General features: G+C 43.8%; 1 protein-coding gene across 1 annotated transcript in view; it reads left to right on the forward strand.

Moving 5' to 3' along the window:
- The window catches only part of LOC147722334 (mediator of RNA polymerase II transcription subunit 1-like), a 597,606-nt gene that overhangs the window by 353,501 nt on the left and 224,725 nt on the right, over nt 1-19,380 (forward strand). Inside the window, exon 9 of the mRNA XM_086966831.1 lies at nt 1,842-1,915. Within this exon, the coding sequence (XP_086822957.1) occupies nt 1,842-1,915 (74 nt within the window). The remainder of the gene's footprint in view (nt 1-1,841; nt 1,916-19,380) is intronic.

Consider the following 19,380-nt stretch of genomic DNA (forward strand, 5'->3'; position numbering starts at 1 on the left):
TATTGCTGGTCGGTGATTCGTGTTCAAATTAGATCTAAAACTGTGCGATCTGTGTACGTTTTCTCCAAGTAAGGAAGTTCTCGTGTTAGTATGTGAGGTAATCAGTGTCAAATGAATTAGGTGGAATAGTAAAGGGAGTGTGTATGCTCCCCGTTGTTCTGTCCCCCCGATGCGGGGAAACTTCAAAAGGCGTGCAGTCCAACGACGAAGCAGTGTGTCTTGTTCCGGGTACGCGTTTGGATCTTTGAAGTGTCCATCAAGGCACGGAATTTCTGTACTTTTCCTTTGGAGTTGTGCAACAGGCATTCGTTGGCTCCCATACATCTAGTTTGAAGAGATTGACTCCTCAGAAGATGCATTCTGCTTATTCAAAGCTTCCAATAGAACTTGAAGGAGGTTCAGGTGAGATTTTAGGCCACCAAGACAGCAGTGAAGCTGCCAGACACGCCCGATGCAGAAGCCTGGCATGTTCAACAATAGTTATATCAGCTATACAAGCGGTGGGTAAATGCCAGCTTTATTTTTTTTTCTCGTAACCTACACAACTACACATAATTGTGTCCTCTCAAGTAACAACAAGGACCCATTTGCACCAACCTTCAGATTGTTCACCTGTTTATATCAGCATTTCCAACAGTTACTGTATGTTGGTTTTAGCTGGTACAGCAGAACTAGATTCAGGGTGTTGAGTGGGAGGCCAGTAGTGCAATAGATTGGGACATGGTAGTCCAGAACTTCTTGAAGAACCTTGATAGCGTCCTGATTTATTAGACGTAGGGTAGCATTTCTTCAAACTATTAAAAACAACATGTAAAATGGTGCAGGGTTGAAGTTCTAGTTTATGTGCAGTTGTTAGCACAAGGCTTGACATTTAAAGCAGCCTTTGTACACGTACTGATTAATATAGTTCTGCAAAATAACACATTCTAGTGTCTGACTAAAGAATTTGCTGCTTTTCTTTATTTATTTTGGAAGGTGCATACAACCGGGCTAGAAGTCCAGATTCTGATGAAAAATGAGCATATATATATAAACATGTAACTCCTGTGCTCAAGTACATTGAAACAAGGATCCCAGATGTCTTAAGTGATATGCATATACATTTGAGATAAGTGGCAATGGCAAAATGAAGATGCAACGTAAACTCTTCCCTATTGCTGCTTATTCAACTAACATTCATTTGAGGAGGTCTAGAGATAATCAGAGGTGGAGTTCAGAAATAAGACAGAGACCAACTTAGTCTGCAGTGAGCAGATCTGCAACAACTGTTCCCTTCAGTGGTATTTGTGAGGGGGCAGCAGCTGATCATACTCCATTAAGAGTAAACCAGAAAATAGCTGATTCTGCTCCTCCTCAGTGACTCCATTAAAGCACCAGATGGTTGTCTGGGAGGCAGTGAAGAGCATCCACACCCTCAGAATAGGAGACGGATCCACTCTACACTAATGGGAGGAGGAACTAAAGGAGTAGATGAGAGGGAATGCGCAGACATGAGGTCGGGGGGGAGGTGGCAAAACATATGAGGTCTGGCATGTGAAGCAAATATGAGCGAGCAAGAAAGGAATATGGTACACGCAGATTTATGAAAGTATTTCTTTTGTACTCGTTAATAAGAAAACCCACTACAAGCTTGAAGCACTTATTGATCATTTCTTGTTCTGGTTAGTGACTTTTGTTTGTGTTTTGTTAAAGATGTGTTTCTTTATACGCCTGACCTCTTGCTGGGTAAAGCAAACCTGAAAGGGTTGTTTGGTCTCCCTTTTTAATGTCTATGTGTTCAAAAATTGACCATGGTCTCATATTTGAAAAAATTTCTTATTGCAAAAATGTTTTTTTTCTAGGAAAACCACAACATCTGACGCAGTTGCTGCCATTCTTCATGGAAAAGTAGGAGATGTTGTGCCAAGAAGTGGAGGTGACGTTTTTGTTATAGTTTTAATTAATTTGATTTCCAATTTCAACTGTACCTGTTACTGGAATTAAATTATTATTTTACCTGTTGCACTGAAGACAATCCTTTCCTGCTGAGTTACTGTTACTTCATGTTTTGATGCTGGTCTACCGAGTCAGTGGTTAGCCTCACTTACCCACACCACACCAGTGTTTGCCTAGAGCTTCTCTGCTCCGTTCAGTCCGGTCCACATTTTGCAGCAGCAGCAAGGTGCAGCGAAGCGCAGAGGCAAGCGAGTGAGCGCAAGAGGAGAGCGGCCAAGCGGCTGAAGTCCTGCTGGAAAACCTACCGAGCCGAAGCCGCAGAAGTCGCCAAAAGTCACCGATCCCCGCCACGCCGGACAGCAGAACCACAAACCCGCAAAACTGGAGGGCCGGGGACCGGGGCTCTTCATAAGTATCGGCAGTATCAGCAGCAGCACCAGCAAGCCCCTTGGTCTTCCGGTGCCGCAGCAACGGCGATTAATGCAGCAGAAGCATACACACACGTTTCCTCATTGCAAGGAGCGTGTTGGGCGGGGGAGTAGAGGAAGCGGTGGGAGAGAGGGTTGTCAGCAGCCGGGAGCGACTGGGGGCTGCTGGGCCACCGCCAGTCGCCAGCCGGCAAGAAAAGCAAGATCACGGACTAGTTTGGCCCTCAACCTGGTCTCCATCCTCTCAACCCTGGCCCTCCTCTAGAGGCAGTACCCAATCATTCAATCCACCCGACTAGTCAGCACCTAAACACAGCAGGAGCTGTAACTAGCTTCTCCTACGCTGATCCAACCCCACTCCTCTGACCTCCGTATCTTACTATCCAGTGTGGCATAGGGTGGCAACAGCAGCGCAACAGTCTAGCGGAGACAAGAGAAAGCAACAGACGCACAGAGGTAACTAGGTCAGGCAAACAAGGCGGGCACAACTTCTTCTTTCCTGCTTCGCCCTGCCTCGCCTTGCCCGGTCAGAGAGCTTGAGAACAAGTGAGCTTCGCCCATCTTGCCTTGACCTCATCTCGGGAAGCTGAGAGAGGAGCTCCTCTTCCTGCATTCAACTGCAACAGCAGCCCACACCCCTCTGATTGATTCTATCCACCCAGCACTCACTTCAGGAAACAGAGGCAAGCAACCAAAAGCGGACAGTTTGCAGACAGCAGCCAACAGTCGGCAGCCAGTGCGCTCTACCACCAACCCCCTCTTCCACCCTTGTGGCCCCGTGGACCCCCCTGGAGTGAGTTAGGAAGAGCAGTAAGGGGGTAGGTGGCGGAGGCGGGGAGAGAGCTGAAGCAAGCAGGAACCCTACTCTTACCAAACCAACTTGCGATACTATAATCATCACACTAACTCAACACAGCCTTGGAACCAACCTCATTCATCCCTCTTTCCTCAGTAGTAACATGAAGTCTGGAAGAGTTAGAAGATCTATAACAAGGCCATAACCCAAATGAGAAAGAAAGGAAGTCGCACGTGAAAATCACGGATGCAGATTGACTTCAGGAAATGACAATCTGGAAGAAATCGTTATAGAAAACAAAGGCGCCTAGCTTATTCAACATAAATGCAATACAGTATAGGAACACAATGGAAAACTATACGATTTAAGGTTTCCTGACCCAGCCGGGAAAGGAATTTATTCTCAAGAAGCAATGTCCAATATACAGTACAAAAATAACATGACACAAGCCTGTGCCGTACCGAAAAAGGAAAAGGAAAATAGGAGTAGGGTGAAGGGTGTTTTTCAGGCAAAGGAAGAGAGCAAGGACAGGGCACTGTAGATAAATTCAAGATGAATAGCAGTGTCGCCTGGAGTGGAGTGTACACAATCTCATTTGACAATATTGTGAGTGTAAACCCACTCATGGGTGTCGACGTTTCGATCCCCATTGCTCAACTAGATGCATGGGATCATCATCAGGACTTTAACAATAAACAAAGCATGCCTGAATAAAAAAAAGCCTGTTAGGAGAAACAAAAAGATAAAAAAAATTTTAAAAAAAGGTTACCACTAAGGAGTAGTTTAAGACTTATCTGCCCACGTTGTAACACAGTCGAAATCGCAGTATGTGAACCGGTGCAAGGTGTTTGTGCCAGGTAAGAGAGCATAACAATGCTATTTTGACAGTATTCGGAATCGCAGTGGCATGCGTGAATATGCTGCGTTTAACGGACTGTGCAGTGATAGTGATTGTTCCAGTTCGTCTTCTGATCTAATGGGATTCACATTGTGCAGTGATAGTGAAAGTTTTCAAGTAGTTCTGATTATTAAGTGGTAACGAGTGGATAAGTGGCTGGGATTGACTCTATGAGCCCTTTTGTTGGATTGGTTATAATGGAGAAGTAGTTCATACCTCTGTTGTTCGAGGTAAGAAGCCTCACATTGGAGGTTTCCTGTACTTCTAGGTTATGGCGGAAGTAGTCGCGCCAGGCTGGGGACACAATTAAAGACGAGTTAGTTGGGAATCTACCTCTTTAATTGGGCAGTGAAAAGTATACATACTAAAACATACCGCGGGGTTGTATGTCTTGGAGGTCCTTAATGGGGTCCAGTCACAATGTTAGTTTTGACAATTGAAAATAAAAACTCATCGCCCGTTTCCGTTTTCGTCTGGTGACCGCACTGAAAACAATTAAAAGTGTGATAAGGATTGGATTTACTTCAGAGTATTTAGAGCTATGGCATAGGGGCTCCGAACAGTCGTAGTAGGAGGGTGTCGAGGGACCTACCTTTCTCCACTCTGCGTGAGAGCGAGGTACGGGATTTAAAGTGTAGGCATCAGTGGCCATACACTCAGGAAACCAACAATGTGGTGTTCAGGCGCTGAAATAAATAAGGGAGGTCGGATCAGTGCGCGGCTCCATAAGGGGGCCATGACTGGAGACTGCTTTTAAGTTCAGGGTTACTTACTCAGTCAGAATGCGACTCGCCTCTGCCGGGGGTACTCGGACAATGCCGGTTTCGATGTAGCGACCAGTTTGCTGGAGCGGAATGTATACTTCCTCCCTGGTCACGTGATTGCTACTGCGAGTGCCATCTTGGAAGGGCTAAGGAACATTGGTGGCAGCCATCTTGGAGTGGAAGGTTGGGCGGACTGATCACAGGGTTGTGGAGGTGCATGGGCTTAAATGACAGTGATAGTGACAATGTGACAGTAAAAAAGTGACTGGTGTGAAAAAGTGACTGGTGTTAAAAATAACCATTAAAGTATTTCGGCCCCAGATGTCCATTTCCGTTTTTCATTTTACATCACAATCATCTCTTCATCATGTTGCAATCATTTCGTCTTTACTCATTACGTTTTTGTAACCAAAAGGTTTTTACCATACATCCCACTTTTTCTGTTTCGGGATAATGTTTACATAGATCGTTAGTCCAATCACAGTAATGTGGTCCAGTCCTCACTCCGATTGAGACCTGTATGGATGGTGTTGAATTGTATAATGGATTTCAGTTCCTCCCTGTTTAGCAGTTGCTGCAAATTGCCACCTCTCTGTGGCAATCTGACGGTCTTCAGGATGGTCCACTTCAGGTCGTCTGCTGTGTGGTTCATGCTGGCAAAATGTTCAACCAAAGGGGCGTTCAGGGTTCCACATCTTATGCGGCTTCGATGTTGGCTTATTCTAGTCTTTATTTTTTGTGTCGTTTGCCCCACATACATACGAGGGCAAGGGCATAGAATCGCATAAATTACATTGCAGCTGTTGCAGTTCGTGAAATCTTTCATGTGGATTGTGATGTTATTGTGACTAAAAGTGCGCCCCTCAAGTGTCAAATCACAAACAATACATTGTCCACATTTAACATGACCTCTCAGCGGTGGCAAACCCCAATTCGACTCAATAGTATTGTTTGGAGGTGGTGCAGGGAGGGCGGCCCGGACAAGATGGTCTTTTATGTTTTTACTTTTTTTGAATGCAAACAAGGGTTTATCAAACGTTAGTTGTCCTGAATTTAAGGTTGGCCAATGCCGCAGAATTGTTTTTCGAATTTTATTTGAGATTGGAGAGAAGGTTGTGACACAGGCTATTCTCTCTGAATTTGGCCTAATCTTTAGTTCGAGTAGGGCCTCCCTAGGACAGTACCATGCTCGTTTAGAGGCGTTTCTTACTATTCTGCTTGGATAACCTTGTGTTTTAAGTTTCGAGCAAAGGACACCTGCCTCCCTGAAATAATCAGTCTTTGAAGAGCAGTTCCGTCTGATCCGGAGGAACTGCGAGTATGGGAGTGAGTCTTTAAGAGCTTTGGGGTGGTTACTGTCGTATCTTAGTAAGGTATTACGTTCAGTTGGTTTCCTATATAGGCGAGTTAATAATTCGCCTGCCTCATGATAAATCGTGAGATTCAGAAATGGTATCTCAGTTTTGTGATGTGAGAGAGTGAACTGTAAGTTGTCACAGTTATTGTTCAGCCAATGCAGAAATGAATTTAGAATTTCTCTGTCAGCATTCCAAATTAGAAAGATGTCATCTATATAGCGGCGCCAAACCCCGATGCTGGTTCTGAATGGGTTGGTGTCAGCTAGGATTGTGCCCGTCTCTAGTGCGTCCATGTACAGAATGGCCAGATGAGGAGCAAAAATCGCTCCCATCGAGGTGCCTTTTATCTGCTGGAAGAACACACCGTCAAAGACAAAATAATTTTTTGTGAGACATAGTTCTAGCAACTGTAGTATGAACATTGTGGGTACTCTGTGTGGTCGTGGTCTTGAGTCAAGTGTCCTCTCAATGACCCGTAGAGCCGCTCCCTGGGGTATGTTAGTGTAGAGCGACTCTACATCCAATGTACAGAGTGTTTGAGTGTTGGGGTCAAAGGGCTGATGTTCGACAAGATTGATCATTTGCATGCTGTCACGAACATAACAGCACGTGGAAGGCACAAAATCCTTAATGAAAAAATCTACATAGGACCCTAATGGTTCCAAAATTGAACCACAAGCCGATACTATCGGTCGGCCTGGCGGGTTCTCAATGCTCTTGTGAACTTTCGGGAGGGTATAGATAACCGGAAGCCTTGGACACTTAACATTAAGGAAATTGTATTCCTTTTTGCTGAGAAAACCTTCGTCTCTGGCATCTGTGGTGATTTTTTTAATCAGAGTTTGGATTTCAAGCGTTGGATTGCGGCCCAGTCTCAGGTAATGTTCCCTGTTACTCAACTGGCGGTTAATCTCATCTTTGTATGTGTCAATATTTTGCAAAACAATGCCACCACCCTTGTCTGCGCTTTTGATGATTAAGTCCGTATTAGATTTAAGTGAATCTATTGCCTCCTTTTCAATTTTGGGAATATTATACGGAATAAACCATCTCTTCTTTTCCAGTATCTCAAGCTCTTTGAGAATCAGTTTCTCAAACGTGATGATCTCTGGCGGAATCATACTCGCCCTTGGCAGGAAGGTGGAGGGGGGGCAAAAAGGAGTGTTGCGATTCGGTTCAGGCGCAGGGTGCAATTGAAAAAACGCTTTCAGCCGAACCAGTCTAAAGAATCGAAGTAACTCTGTTTGTAATTCCATATAATTTGGGCGCACCGTAGGGACAAATGAAAGCCCTTTCTTCAAGAGTTCTAATTCATAATGCTGAAGGATATGGTTTGACAGGTTGAAAATTGGTAATGTTTCAGTCATATTTTGTGTTGTGGATGCTACCACTGATAAAAGTTGTTGCGGGTCCTCCGCTCTCCTGGAGCGTTGAACCATTTCCTGGGTTTCTTGGCCTTTCCTCTCTGTGGGGTGCCTGGCTGACCTCTGGATAAAAAATTACCTTGTGCACCTCCCCGCCCTCTTCTTGGGTTACTTCCTCCCTCACCTGGATCTGAATTATCAGATGAGTCCTCTGAAGTATCTGAGAACCCCACTATTTTTTGTCGTTTATTAAAACGGCCCCAGGGTCTATTCTGGGGATTGAAGTAGGGCCTGTTTGTATAAAAAAAATCTTTGTTCAGATATGGGTAAGTAGACTCGGCACTGTAATTCTTAATATCTTTTTTAATTTTATTAGATTTTTTATACTGTTCGATGCGATAATAGTCGGCCACTGTTTTATCTATTTGTTCCAGCAATTTTTTGCATTCAGCAGTAGGGTCGGAGTCGTTAATTTGTTTAAGAAGGTCAGCAATTTCTGTCTCCAGTGTTTTTAATGTCTCAGTAGCAATGTCAATGCCAAGTGCTGACCACTGTCTCGAACATGTGGTCCCAATATGGCTGAAGTTTGTGATATACTTAGGATTGTCTGTAAATATGCCAGGGATATTGCGCACCTGCAAGCCAAGTGGAATTACTCCGGATTTGAGATAATCCGTAAGCATTAATACCATCAGTTGAAGTCTGACCTGTTTTTTCTTGAGCTTTTCTAGTTGCTCTGGTAAACTGGACACTACAGTTTCTGGGGCATCTGGGGTTTCAGATAAGAGTGATGGTAATGTGCATAAATGTTTAATATGATCTACGGTGTACAAGGGGGCATGGTCTGACATCTCCTAAGGCTAAAGAAAGAGAGTATTTTTAGGAAGATATAGAGGTGTGCGTACAGAAGCACTAGGAAGGTCAACCTCAGCGGTGAGGTATTTTGAGTTTACAACAAACCCTGCAATCCTGGTGATTGCGCTCAAGCGTTTTTTAGAAACAAGGGGGACCCAACGGATAGCTAAGGACCATGGGTATAACTACGTTATAGAAAACAAAGGCGCCTAGCTTATTCAACATAAATGCAATACAGTATAGGAACACAATGGAAAACTATACGATTTAAGGTTTCCTGACCCAGCCGGGAAAGGAATTTATTCTCAAGAAGCAATGTCCAATATACAGTACAAAAATAACATGACACAAGCCTGTGCCGTACCGAAAAAGGAAAAGGAAAATAGGAGTAGGGTGAAAGGGGTGTTTTTCAGGCAAAGGAAGGGAGCAAGGACAGGGCACTGTAGATAAATTCAAGATCAATAGCAGTGTCGCCTGGAGTGGAGTGTACACAATCTCATTTGACAATATTGTGAGTGTAAACCCACTCATGGGTGTCGACGTTTCGATCCCTATTGCTCAACTAGATGCATGGGATCATCATCAGGACTTTAACAATAAACAAAGCATGCCTGAATAAAAAAAAGCCTGTTAGGAGAAACAAAAAGAGAAATTTTTTTTTTAAAAAAGGTTACCACTAAGGAGTAGTTTAAGACTTATCTGCCCACGTTGTAACACAGTCGAAATCGCAGTGTGTGAACCGGTGCAAGGTGTTTGTGCCAGGTAAGAGAACATAACAATGCTATTTTGACAGTATTCGGAATCGCAGTGGCATGCGTGAATATGCTGCGTTTAACAGACTGTGCAGTGATAGTGATTGTTCCAGTTCGTCTTCTGATCTAATGGGATTCACATTGTGCAGTGATAGTGCAAGTTTTCAAGTCGTTCTGATTATTAAGTGGTAACGAGTGGATAAGTGGCTGGGATTGACTCTATGAGCCCTTTTGTTGGATTGGTTATAATGGAGAAGTAGTTCATACCTCTGTTGTTCGAGGTAAGAAGCCTCACATTGGAGGTTTCCTGTACTTCTAGGTTATGGCGGAAGTAGTCGCGCCAGGCTGGGGACACAATTAAAGACGAGTTAGTTGGGAATCTACCTCTTTAATTGGGCAGTGAAAAGTATACATACTAAAACATACCGCGGGGTTGTATGTCTTGGAGGTCCTTAATGGGGTCCAGTCACAATGTTAGTTTTGACAATTGAAAATAAAAACTCATCGCCCATTTCCGTTTTCGTCTGGTGACCGCACTGAAAACAATTAAAAGTGTGACAAGGATTGGATTTACTTCAGAGTATTTAGAGCTATGGCATAGGGGCTCCGAACAGTCGTAGTAGGAGGGTGTCGAGGGACCTACCTTTCTCCACTCTGCGTGAGAGCGAGGTACGGGATTTAAAGTGTAGGCATCAGTGGCCATACACTCAGGAAACCAACAATGTGGTGTTCAGGCGCTGAAATAAATAAGGGAGGTCGGATCAGTGCGCGGCTCCATAAACGGGCCATGACTGGAGACTGCTTTTAAGTTCAGGGTTACTTACTCAGTCAGAATGCGACTCGCCTCTGCCGGGGGTACTCGGACAATGCCGGTTTCGATGTAGCGACCAGTTTGCTGGAGCGGAATGTACACTTCCTCCCTGGTCACGTGATTGCTACTGCGAGTGCCATCTTGGAAGGGCTAAGGAACATTGGTGGCAGCCATCTTGGAGTGGAAGGTTGGGCGGACTGATCACAGGGTTGTGGAGGTGCATGGGCTTAAATGACAGTGATAGTGACAATGTGACAGTAAAAAAGTGACTGGTGTGAAAAAGTGACTGGTGTTAAAAATAACCATTAAAGTATTTCGGCCCCAGATGTCCATTTCCATTTTTCATTTTACATCACAATCATCTCTTCATCATGTTGCAATCATTTCGTCTTTACTCATTACGTTTTTGTAACCAAAAGGTTTTTACCATACATCCCACTTTTTCTGTTTCGGGATAATGTTTACATAGATCGTTAGTCCAATCACAGCAATGTGGTCCAGTCCTCACTCCGATTGAGACCTGTATGGATGGTGTTGAATTGTATAATGGATTTCAGTTCCTCCCTGTTTAGCAGTTGCTGCAAATTGCCACCTCTCTGTGGCAATCTGACGGTCTTCAGGATGGTCCACTTCAGGTCGTCTGCTGTGTGGTTCATGCTGGCAAAATGTTCAACCAAAGGGGCGTTCAGGGTTCCACATCTTATGCGGCTTCGATGTTGGCTTATTCTAGTCTTTATTTTTTGTGTCGTTTGCCCCACATACATACGAGGGCAAGGGCATAGAATCGCATAAATTACATTGCAGCTGTTGCAGTTCGTGAAATCTTTCCTGTGGATTGTGATGTTATTGTGACTAAAAGTGCGCCCCTCAAGTGTCAAATCACAAACAATACATTGTCCACATTTAACATGACCTCTCAGCGGTGGCAAACCTCAATTCGACTCAATAGTATTGTTTGGAGGTGGTGCAGGGAGGGCGGCCCGGACAAGATGGTCTTTTATGTTTTTACTTTTTTTGAATGCAAACAAGGGTTTGTCAAACGTTAGTTGTCCTGAATTTAAGGTTGGCCAATGCCGCAGAATTGTTTTTCGGATTTTATTTGAGATTGGAGAGAAGGTTGTGACACAGGCTATTCTCTCTGAATTTGGCCTAATCTTTGGTTCGAGTAGGGCCTCCCTAGGACAGTACCATGCTCGTTTAGAGGCGTTTCTTACTATTCTGCTTGGATAACCTCGTGTTTTAAGTTTCGAGCAAAGGACACCTGCCTCCCTGAAATAATCAGTCTTTGAAGAGCAGTTCCGTCTGATCCGGAGGAACTGCGAGTATGGGAGTGAGTCTTTAAGAGCTTTGGGGTGGTTACTGTCGTATCTTAGTAAGGTATTACGTTCAGTTGGTTTCCTATATAGGCGAGTTAATAATTTGCCTGCCTCATGATAAATCGTGAGATCCAGAAATGGTATCTCAGTTTTGTGATGTGAGAGAGTGAACTGTAAGTTGTCACAGTTATTGTTCAGCCAATGCAGAAATGAATTTAGAATTTCTCTGCCAGCATACAAACAGGCCCTACTTCAATCCCCAGAATAGACCCTGGGGCCGTTTTAATAAACGACAAAACATAGTGGGGTTCTCAGATACTTCAGAGGACTCATCTGATAATTCAGATCCAGGTGAGGGAGGAAGTAACCCAAGAAGAGGGCGGGGAGGTGCACAAGGTAATTTTTTATCCAGAGGTCAGCCAGGCACCCCACAGAGAGGAAAGGCCAAGAAACCCAGGAAATGGTTCAACGCTCCAGGAGAGCGGAGGACCCGCAACAACTTTTATCAGTGGTAGCATCCACAACACAAAATATGACTGAAACATTACCAATTTTCAACCTGTCAAACCATATCCTTCAGCATTCTGAATTAGAACTCTTGAAGAAAGGGCTTTCATTTGTCCCTACGGTGCGCCCAAATTATATGGAATTACAAACAGAGTTACTTCGATTCTTTAGACTGGTTCGGCTGAAAGCGTTTTTTCAATTGCACCCTGCGCCTGAACCGAATCGCAACACTCCTTTTTGCCCCCCCTCCACCTTCCTGCCAACGGCGAGTATGATTCCGCCAGAGATCATCACGTTTGAGAAACTGATTCTCAAAGAGCTTGAGATACTGGAAAAGAAGAGATTGTTTATTCCGTATAATATTCCCAAAATTGAAAAGGAGGCAATAAATTCACTTAAATCTAATACGGACTTAATCATCAAAAGCGCAGACAAGGGTGGTGGCATTGTTTTGCAAAATATTGACACATACAAAGATGAGATTAACCGCCAGTTGAGTAACAGGGAACATTACCTGAGACTGGGCCGCAATCCAACGCTTGAAATCCAAACTCTGATTAAAAAAATCACCACAGATGCCAGAGACGAAGGTTTTCTCAGCAAAAAGGAATACAATTTCCTTAATGTTAAGTGTCCAAGGCTTCCGGTTATCTATACCCTCCCGAAAGTTCACAAGAGCATTGAGAACCCGCCAGGCCGACCGATAGTATCGGCTTTTGGTTCAATTTTGGAACCATTACGGTCCTATGTAGATTTTTTCATTAAGGATTTTGTGCCTTCCACGTGCTGTTATGTTCGTGACAGCATGCAAATGATCAATCTTGTCGAACATCAGCCCTTTGACCCCAACACTCAAACACATTGGATGTAGAGTCGCTCTACACTAACATACCCCAGGGAGCGGCTCTACGGGTCATTGAGAGGACACTTGACTCAAGACCACGACCACACAGAGTACCCACAATGTTCATACTACAGTTGCTAGAACTATGTCTCACAAAAAATTATTTTGTCTTTGACGGTGTGTTCTTCCAGCAGATAAAAGGCACCTCGATGGGAGCGATTTTTGCTCCTCATCTGGCCATTCTGTACATGGACGCACTAGAGACGGGCACAATCCTAGCTGACACCAACCCATTCAGAACCAGCACCGGGTTTGGCGCCGCTATATAGATGACATCTTTCTAATTTGGAATGCTGACAGAGAAATTCTAAATTCATTTCTGCATTGGCTGAACAATAACTGTGACAACTTACAGTTCACTCTCTCACATCACAAAACTGAGATACCATTTCTGGATCTCACGATTTATCATGAGGCAGGCGAATTATTAACTCGCCTATATAGGAAACCAACTGAACGTAATACCTTACTAAGATACGACAGTAACCACCCCAAAGCTCTTAAAGACTCACTCCCATACTCGCAGTTCCTCCGGATCAGACGGAACTGCTCTTCAAAGACTGATTATTTCAGGGAGGCAGGTGTCCTTTGCTCGAAACTTAAAACACAAGGTTATCCAAGCAGAATAGTAAGAAACGCCTCTAAACGAGCATGGTACTGTCCTAGGGAGGCCCTACTCGAACCAAAGATTAGGCCAAATTCAGAGATAATAGCCTGTGTCACAACCTTCTCTCCAATCTCAAATAAAATCCGAAAAACAATTCTGCGGCATTGGCCAACCTTAAATTCAGGACAACTAACGTTTGACAAACCCTTGTTTGCATTCAAAAAAAGTAAAAACATAAAAGACCATCTTGTCCGGGCCGCCCTCCCTGCACCACCTCCAAACAATACTATTGAGTCGAATTGGGGTTTGCCACCGCTGAGAGGTCATGTTAAATGTGGACAATGTATTGTTTGTGATTTGACACTTGAGGGGCGCACTTTTAGTCACAATAACATCACAATCCACATGAAAGATTTCACGAACTGCAACAGCTGCAATGTAATTTATGCGATTCTATGCCCTTGCCCTCGTATGTATGTGGGGCAAACGACACAAAAAATAAAGACTAGAATAAGCCAACATCGAAGCCGCATAAGATGTGGAACCCTGAACGCCCCTTTGGTTGAACATTTTGCCAGCATGAACCACACAGCAGACGACCTGAAGTGGACCATCCTGAAGACCGCCAGATTGCCACAGAGAGGTGGCAATTTGCAGCAACTGCTAAACAGGGAGGAACTGAAATCCATTATACAATTCAACACCATCCATACAGGTCTCAATCGGAGTGAGGACTGGACCACATTGCTGTGATTGGACTAACGATCTATGTAAACATTATCCCGAAACAGGAAAAGTGGGATGTATGGTAAAAACCTTTTGGTTACAAAAACGTAATGAGTAAAGACGAAATGATTGCAACATGATGAAGAGATGATTGTGATGTAAAATGAAAAACGGAAATGGACATCTGGGGCCGAAATACTTTAATGGTTATTTTTAACACCAGTCACTTTTTCACACCAGTCACTTTTTTACTGTCACATTGTCACTATCACTGTCATTTAAGCCCATGCACCTCCACAACCCTGTGATCAGTCCGCCCAACCTTCCACTCCAAGATGGCTGCCACCAATGTTCCTTAGCCCTTCCAAGATGGCACTCGCAGTAGCAATCACGTGACCAGGGAGGAAGTATACATTCCGCTCCAGCAAACTGGTCGCTACATCGAAACCGGCATTATCCGAGTACCCCCGGCAGAGGCGAGTCGCATTCTGACTGAATAAGTAACCCTGAACTTAAAAGCAGTCTCCAGTCATGGCCCCCTTATGGAGCCGCGCACTGATCCGACCTCCCTTATTTATTTCAGCGCCTGAACACCACATTGTTGGTTTCCTGAGTGTATGGCCACTGATGCCTACACTTTAAATCCCGTACCTCGCTCTCACGCAGAGTGGAGAAAGGTAGGTCCCTCGACACCCTCCTACTACGACTGTTCGGAGCCCCTATGCCATAGCTCTAAATACTCTGAAGTAAATCCAATCCTTGTCACACTTTTAATTGTTTTCAGTGCGGTCACCAGACGAAAACGGAAACGGGCGATGAGTTTTTATTTTCAATTGTCAAAACTAACATTGTGACTGGACCCCATTAAGGACCTCCAAGACATACAACCCCGCGGTATGTTTTAGTATGTATACTTTTCACTGCCCAATTAAAGAGGTAGATTCCCAACTAACTCGTCTTTAATTGTGTCCCCAGCCTGGCGCGACTACTTCCGCCATAACCTAGAAGTACAGGAAACCTCCAATGTGAGGCTTCTTACCTCGAACAGAGGTATGAACTACTTCTCCATTATAACCAATCCAACAAAAGGGCTCATAGAGTCAATCCCAGCCACTTATCCACTCGTTACCACTTAATAATCAGAACGACTTGAAAACTTGCACTATCACTGCACAATGTGAATCCCATTAGATCAGAAGACGAACTGGAACAATCACTATCACTGCACAGTCCGTTAAACGCAGCATATTCACGCATGCCACTGCGATTCCGAATACTGTCAAAATAGCATTGTTATGTTCTCTTACCTGGCACAAACACCTTGCACCGGTTCACACACTGCGATTTCGACTGTGTTACAACGTGGGCAGATAAGTCTTAAACTACTCCTTAGTGGTAACCTTTTTTTAAATTTTTTTTTATCTTTTTGTTTCTCCTAACAGGCTTTTTTTTTTATTCAGGCATGCTTTGTTTATTGTTAAAGTCCTGATGATGATCCCATGCATCTAGTTGAGCAATAGGGATCGAAACGTCGACACCCATGAGTGGGTTTACGCTCACAATATTGTCAAATGAGATTGTGTACACTCCACTCCAGGCGACACTGCTATTGATCTTGAATTTATCTACAGTGCCCTGTCCTTGCTCCCTTCCTTTGCCTGAAAAACACCCCTTTCACCCTACTCCTATTTTCCTTTTCCTTTTTCGGTACGGCACAGGCTTGTGTCATGTTATTTTTGTACTGTATATTGGACATTGCTTCTTGAGAATAAATTCCTTTCCCGGCTGGGTCAGGAAACCTTAAATCGTATAGTTTTCCATTGTGTTCCTATACTGTATTGCATTTATGTTGAATAAGCTAGGCGCCTTTGTTTTCTATAACGTAGTTATACCCATGGTCCTTAGCTATCCGTTGGGTCCCCCTTGTTTCTAAAAAATCTGGAAGAAATCGGCATGAAGGACAGCAAAAGCACCACTTAGGGGAACATCAAGGATATAAAAACCCGCTCAATGTAATGTCCGATAGCTGAAAAAGAAAACAGAATATCCTCCATAACAGAGCTAAAAATGCAATTCAGCCAAATAAAACACCTAAAAGTGACACAAGAAAAAACCCACATGAACTTATAAACATAAAAGGACAATCTCCGAGAAAGATTACAAACTACTACCAGCCAAAAATCTATACGAAATGTACTTTTCTAAAAGACCAAGGCAAAGCAATCTACTCAAACAATGACGCCATAATGGGTTTACAATCCCCACTGTGACCCACTGGAGCAGATATTCTCTTACCCCAAACATCAAGAACCACAGCTGTAGAAATACATACGTTCAAAAATCACATGGAGACCACACCCCACTTGAGAAGTACAATGGGGGAGGGAGCTCAACGGGGGCAAGATGATACCATTGAAGCATCAGAGGGGGCCAGCAGCCAAAACAACTCACCAAAAGACTCTGGTGACCATGAAAAAGCTCAAGGGGGTTTATGCCCAGGAAGGAGAACAAGAGCAAAAGGGCTGCAGAACTAGAAGGGCTCCAGGAGAGCCAGAGTCCCGATGGCTCAAGAGATCCATTATCCTCTCTCTACATTTATCCATCCCATCAAAACACATTGAGCAAACATGATGGAGTGATTATAACATCTCATGCAAAAAATAGCTCTCCACATAATCAAGCAACCATACAAGGTGACACTCCAACAGCAGACAAACAGCAAAGGAATAATGACCCAGCAAATCTCCCCCCTCACTCGCTACACAAGGATTCACCCACCACAGATACCAACATGACCTTTCTGGCGTCACAAGAATGGGAGGACCTAGTGGCATCATACAATGTAAAACCAACCTGCAATAGCTCCACCGAAGAGCGCTCTGCTCCCCTCAGTGTGTGGGTTAGAGGCCCCACTGACACATTCTGGGTAACCTTACTTTACTAAATACAATCCAGCTGTCCGCAACAGCACTGCAGTACCAATCTGATAAACTAGACATGCAGCTGATTGTCCTGAAAATGCTAGCAGAAGCAACCTCCGGGATAGAAAGAAAACTTGCGGATCTTAATGGCCTCATAAAAAGAGGACAAAAAGCAGCAAAACTATCTCAAATAGTAAGAACTAACTGCATCTGTTCCCCAATAGTCGACAAGCTATCTACACTACCCATGGTGTTAGGCAACTTCTAAACACCGTGTTAATTATGGCAAGGAAATTACCTTCCAGGAACAAAAGACGAATGTAAGCACACCAAGCACGAACAATCTAGCCATTGAACAGGCAAAAGAGGGCCACCACAGAGTCTGCGCAGTAAGCCACGACATAACAAATGAAATCCAGTACCCACACGGGGTCAAACAACACAAGCTAACCACCCATCAGAGAGTACTGACCCCTGGAAAAAAAGAGACAGACATTATCCTATTTATCCCAAAATTCAAATCCAGAGGAAGAGTGGACACCCTAAATAGGGGTAATATACTAAGACCCATCCACTCAATTAAACATGTAAAACATATTAACACAACAGACCTGCTTGCAATAGAATTTCACTCTTCCCCAGATCAACATGGACACGAAATGACAAAAACAATATGGAAGACAAACGACTCAACAGATTAAATCCTGGGGGAAACATTCAGATTCTCTCAATGGGGAATAAAGCTTGAAGCAGGTAAAAGACCAGCCTACCCCACCACGCTCTTAGAAGTAAGCAAAAAAGAACGGCCTCTAACAGTCAAAACAATTTTAAAAGGAGAACGTAGTTATTCCCCAGGACCCAACAATAATCTATCACACTTAAAACACTCAGCCACTGGATCTAAACTGGGTAAATATACGGCGGACAACCACAGAAGATACAAAGTGACAAAGGGCATCTGGCCAGACCTCTACAAAAGTTGACACCTCTAGTATTAAAATATGCATCTGGGACATAAACGGTCTGTGAAGCAAACTGGAAGCCCCAGAAACATCAAACTATTTAAAATCCTTTGATCGGATTCTACTCCAAGAAACCTGGGAAGAGAAAGAGTTACCCCTACAAGGATACAAAACTCAAATCCACCCAGCAACTAGAGGTTCTTCCTATGGTCACAGCTCAGGAGGCCTGGCATCACTCGCCTCAATACTAACAATAGGAACAATGGAAGAAATCTAGGTAAATCACTCCCCCTAGTGCCATATAGGCAATAGCAATAACAATTGAAAACAACCAGATGGCTCAACCACTATATATAATAAATACATACATACACCCCAAGCACAGACTAAAAGGGGCAAGAGAACTAGTCCGCGAACTGGCAAGACTCATGGAAGAAAGAGAAATGGAGAACTTTCTTCTGACAGACGACTTCAAACTTCACCTTTTTGGAAAAAAATCAGAATATGAAATAGCAAAGGAATTGAATATTGCGTGGGGAATACCAATTCAAACCCCAGCCTCTCCAAACAAGCAAACGATGCACAACTCAACCTCTGAAAGACCTGGAGCAGCTAAATCGGAGTACTAAATGGTCGATTTAAAGAGGACACTCAGCCAGCAATAACACATTTCTCCTCAACCACTTCTTCTCACCTTGACTTCACCCTTGCAACACTACCATTGTTTGATATCATAAGCTCGTTCAAGGTTGGAGAAAGCGGCCAAGGCGACCACCTGCAACAAGAAGTGAAACTAGGCGTCACTAGTGGGAATGACATGGAAGCAAGAGAAAGCATCGCAACAGATTATACCTCCAACTTTAGACGGATAAGGTGCAAGACCGATAAAGTAGAAGAACTAACAGCCAATGCAAAAATAATCTTCCACCAGATAACAAGTTTGACAAAGAACGCATTAGAGGTCTGGGAAGAATTTGTAATGGAACTTGGAAGAACACACGCCACAGAAAAAAAACCCGCAAAGGGAACATATCATGCAATACATTGAGAAAGGTAACCACACCAGAGATAAAAAACCTAAAGCGGAAAATAAACCAGATCCTAAGGCCGCTCCACAAACACTCGAACAATGAAGCCCCGCAAAAAGAGTTGCGCACCCTAAAGGCTCTGCAAGAAAAGAAGACTTGAGAAAGGAAAAGGCTACTGAACGAGGAACTCTGTTCAAAAATCGTGTAAGACTCCAAACAGAAGAACAGCGCCAGATTCTGGAAAACAATCCATAGCCTCCAACGGCCAGGTCACAAAGGAATAATCTCACACATCTGAAACCGAATGGCTCACACTATTTATCAAATCACTTCAATGAAACAAACCCAGAGGGGGACCCTCACAGAGGAAAAACGTGGACAATTAAGATTAACCCAAGCACTAGCAAAACAGGAATACACAAACATGAAGTATATGACGACTCCAACC

The sequence above is a fragment of the Lissotriton vulgaris genome, chromosome 4_1 (genome assembly GCF_964263255.1).
Source record: "Lissotriton vulgaris chromosome 4_1, aLisVul1.2, whole genome shotgun sequence".
NCBI lineage: Eukaryota > Metazoa > Chordata > Amphibia > Caudata > Salamandridae > Lissotriton > Lissotriton vulgaris.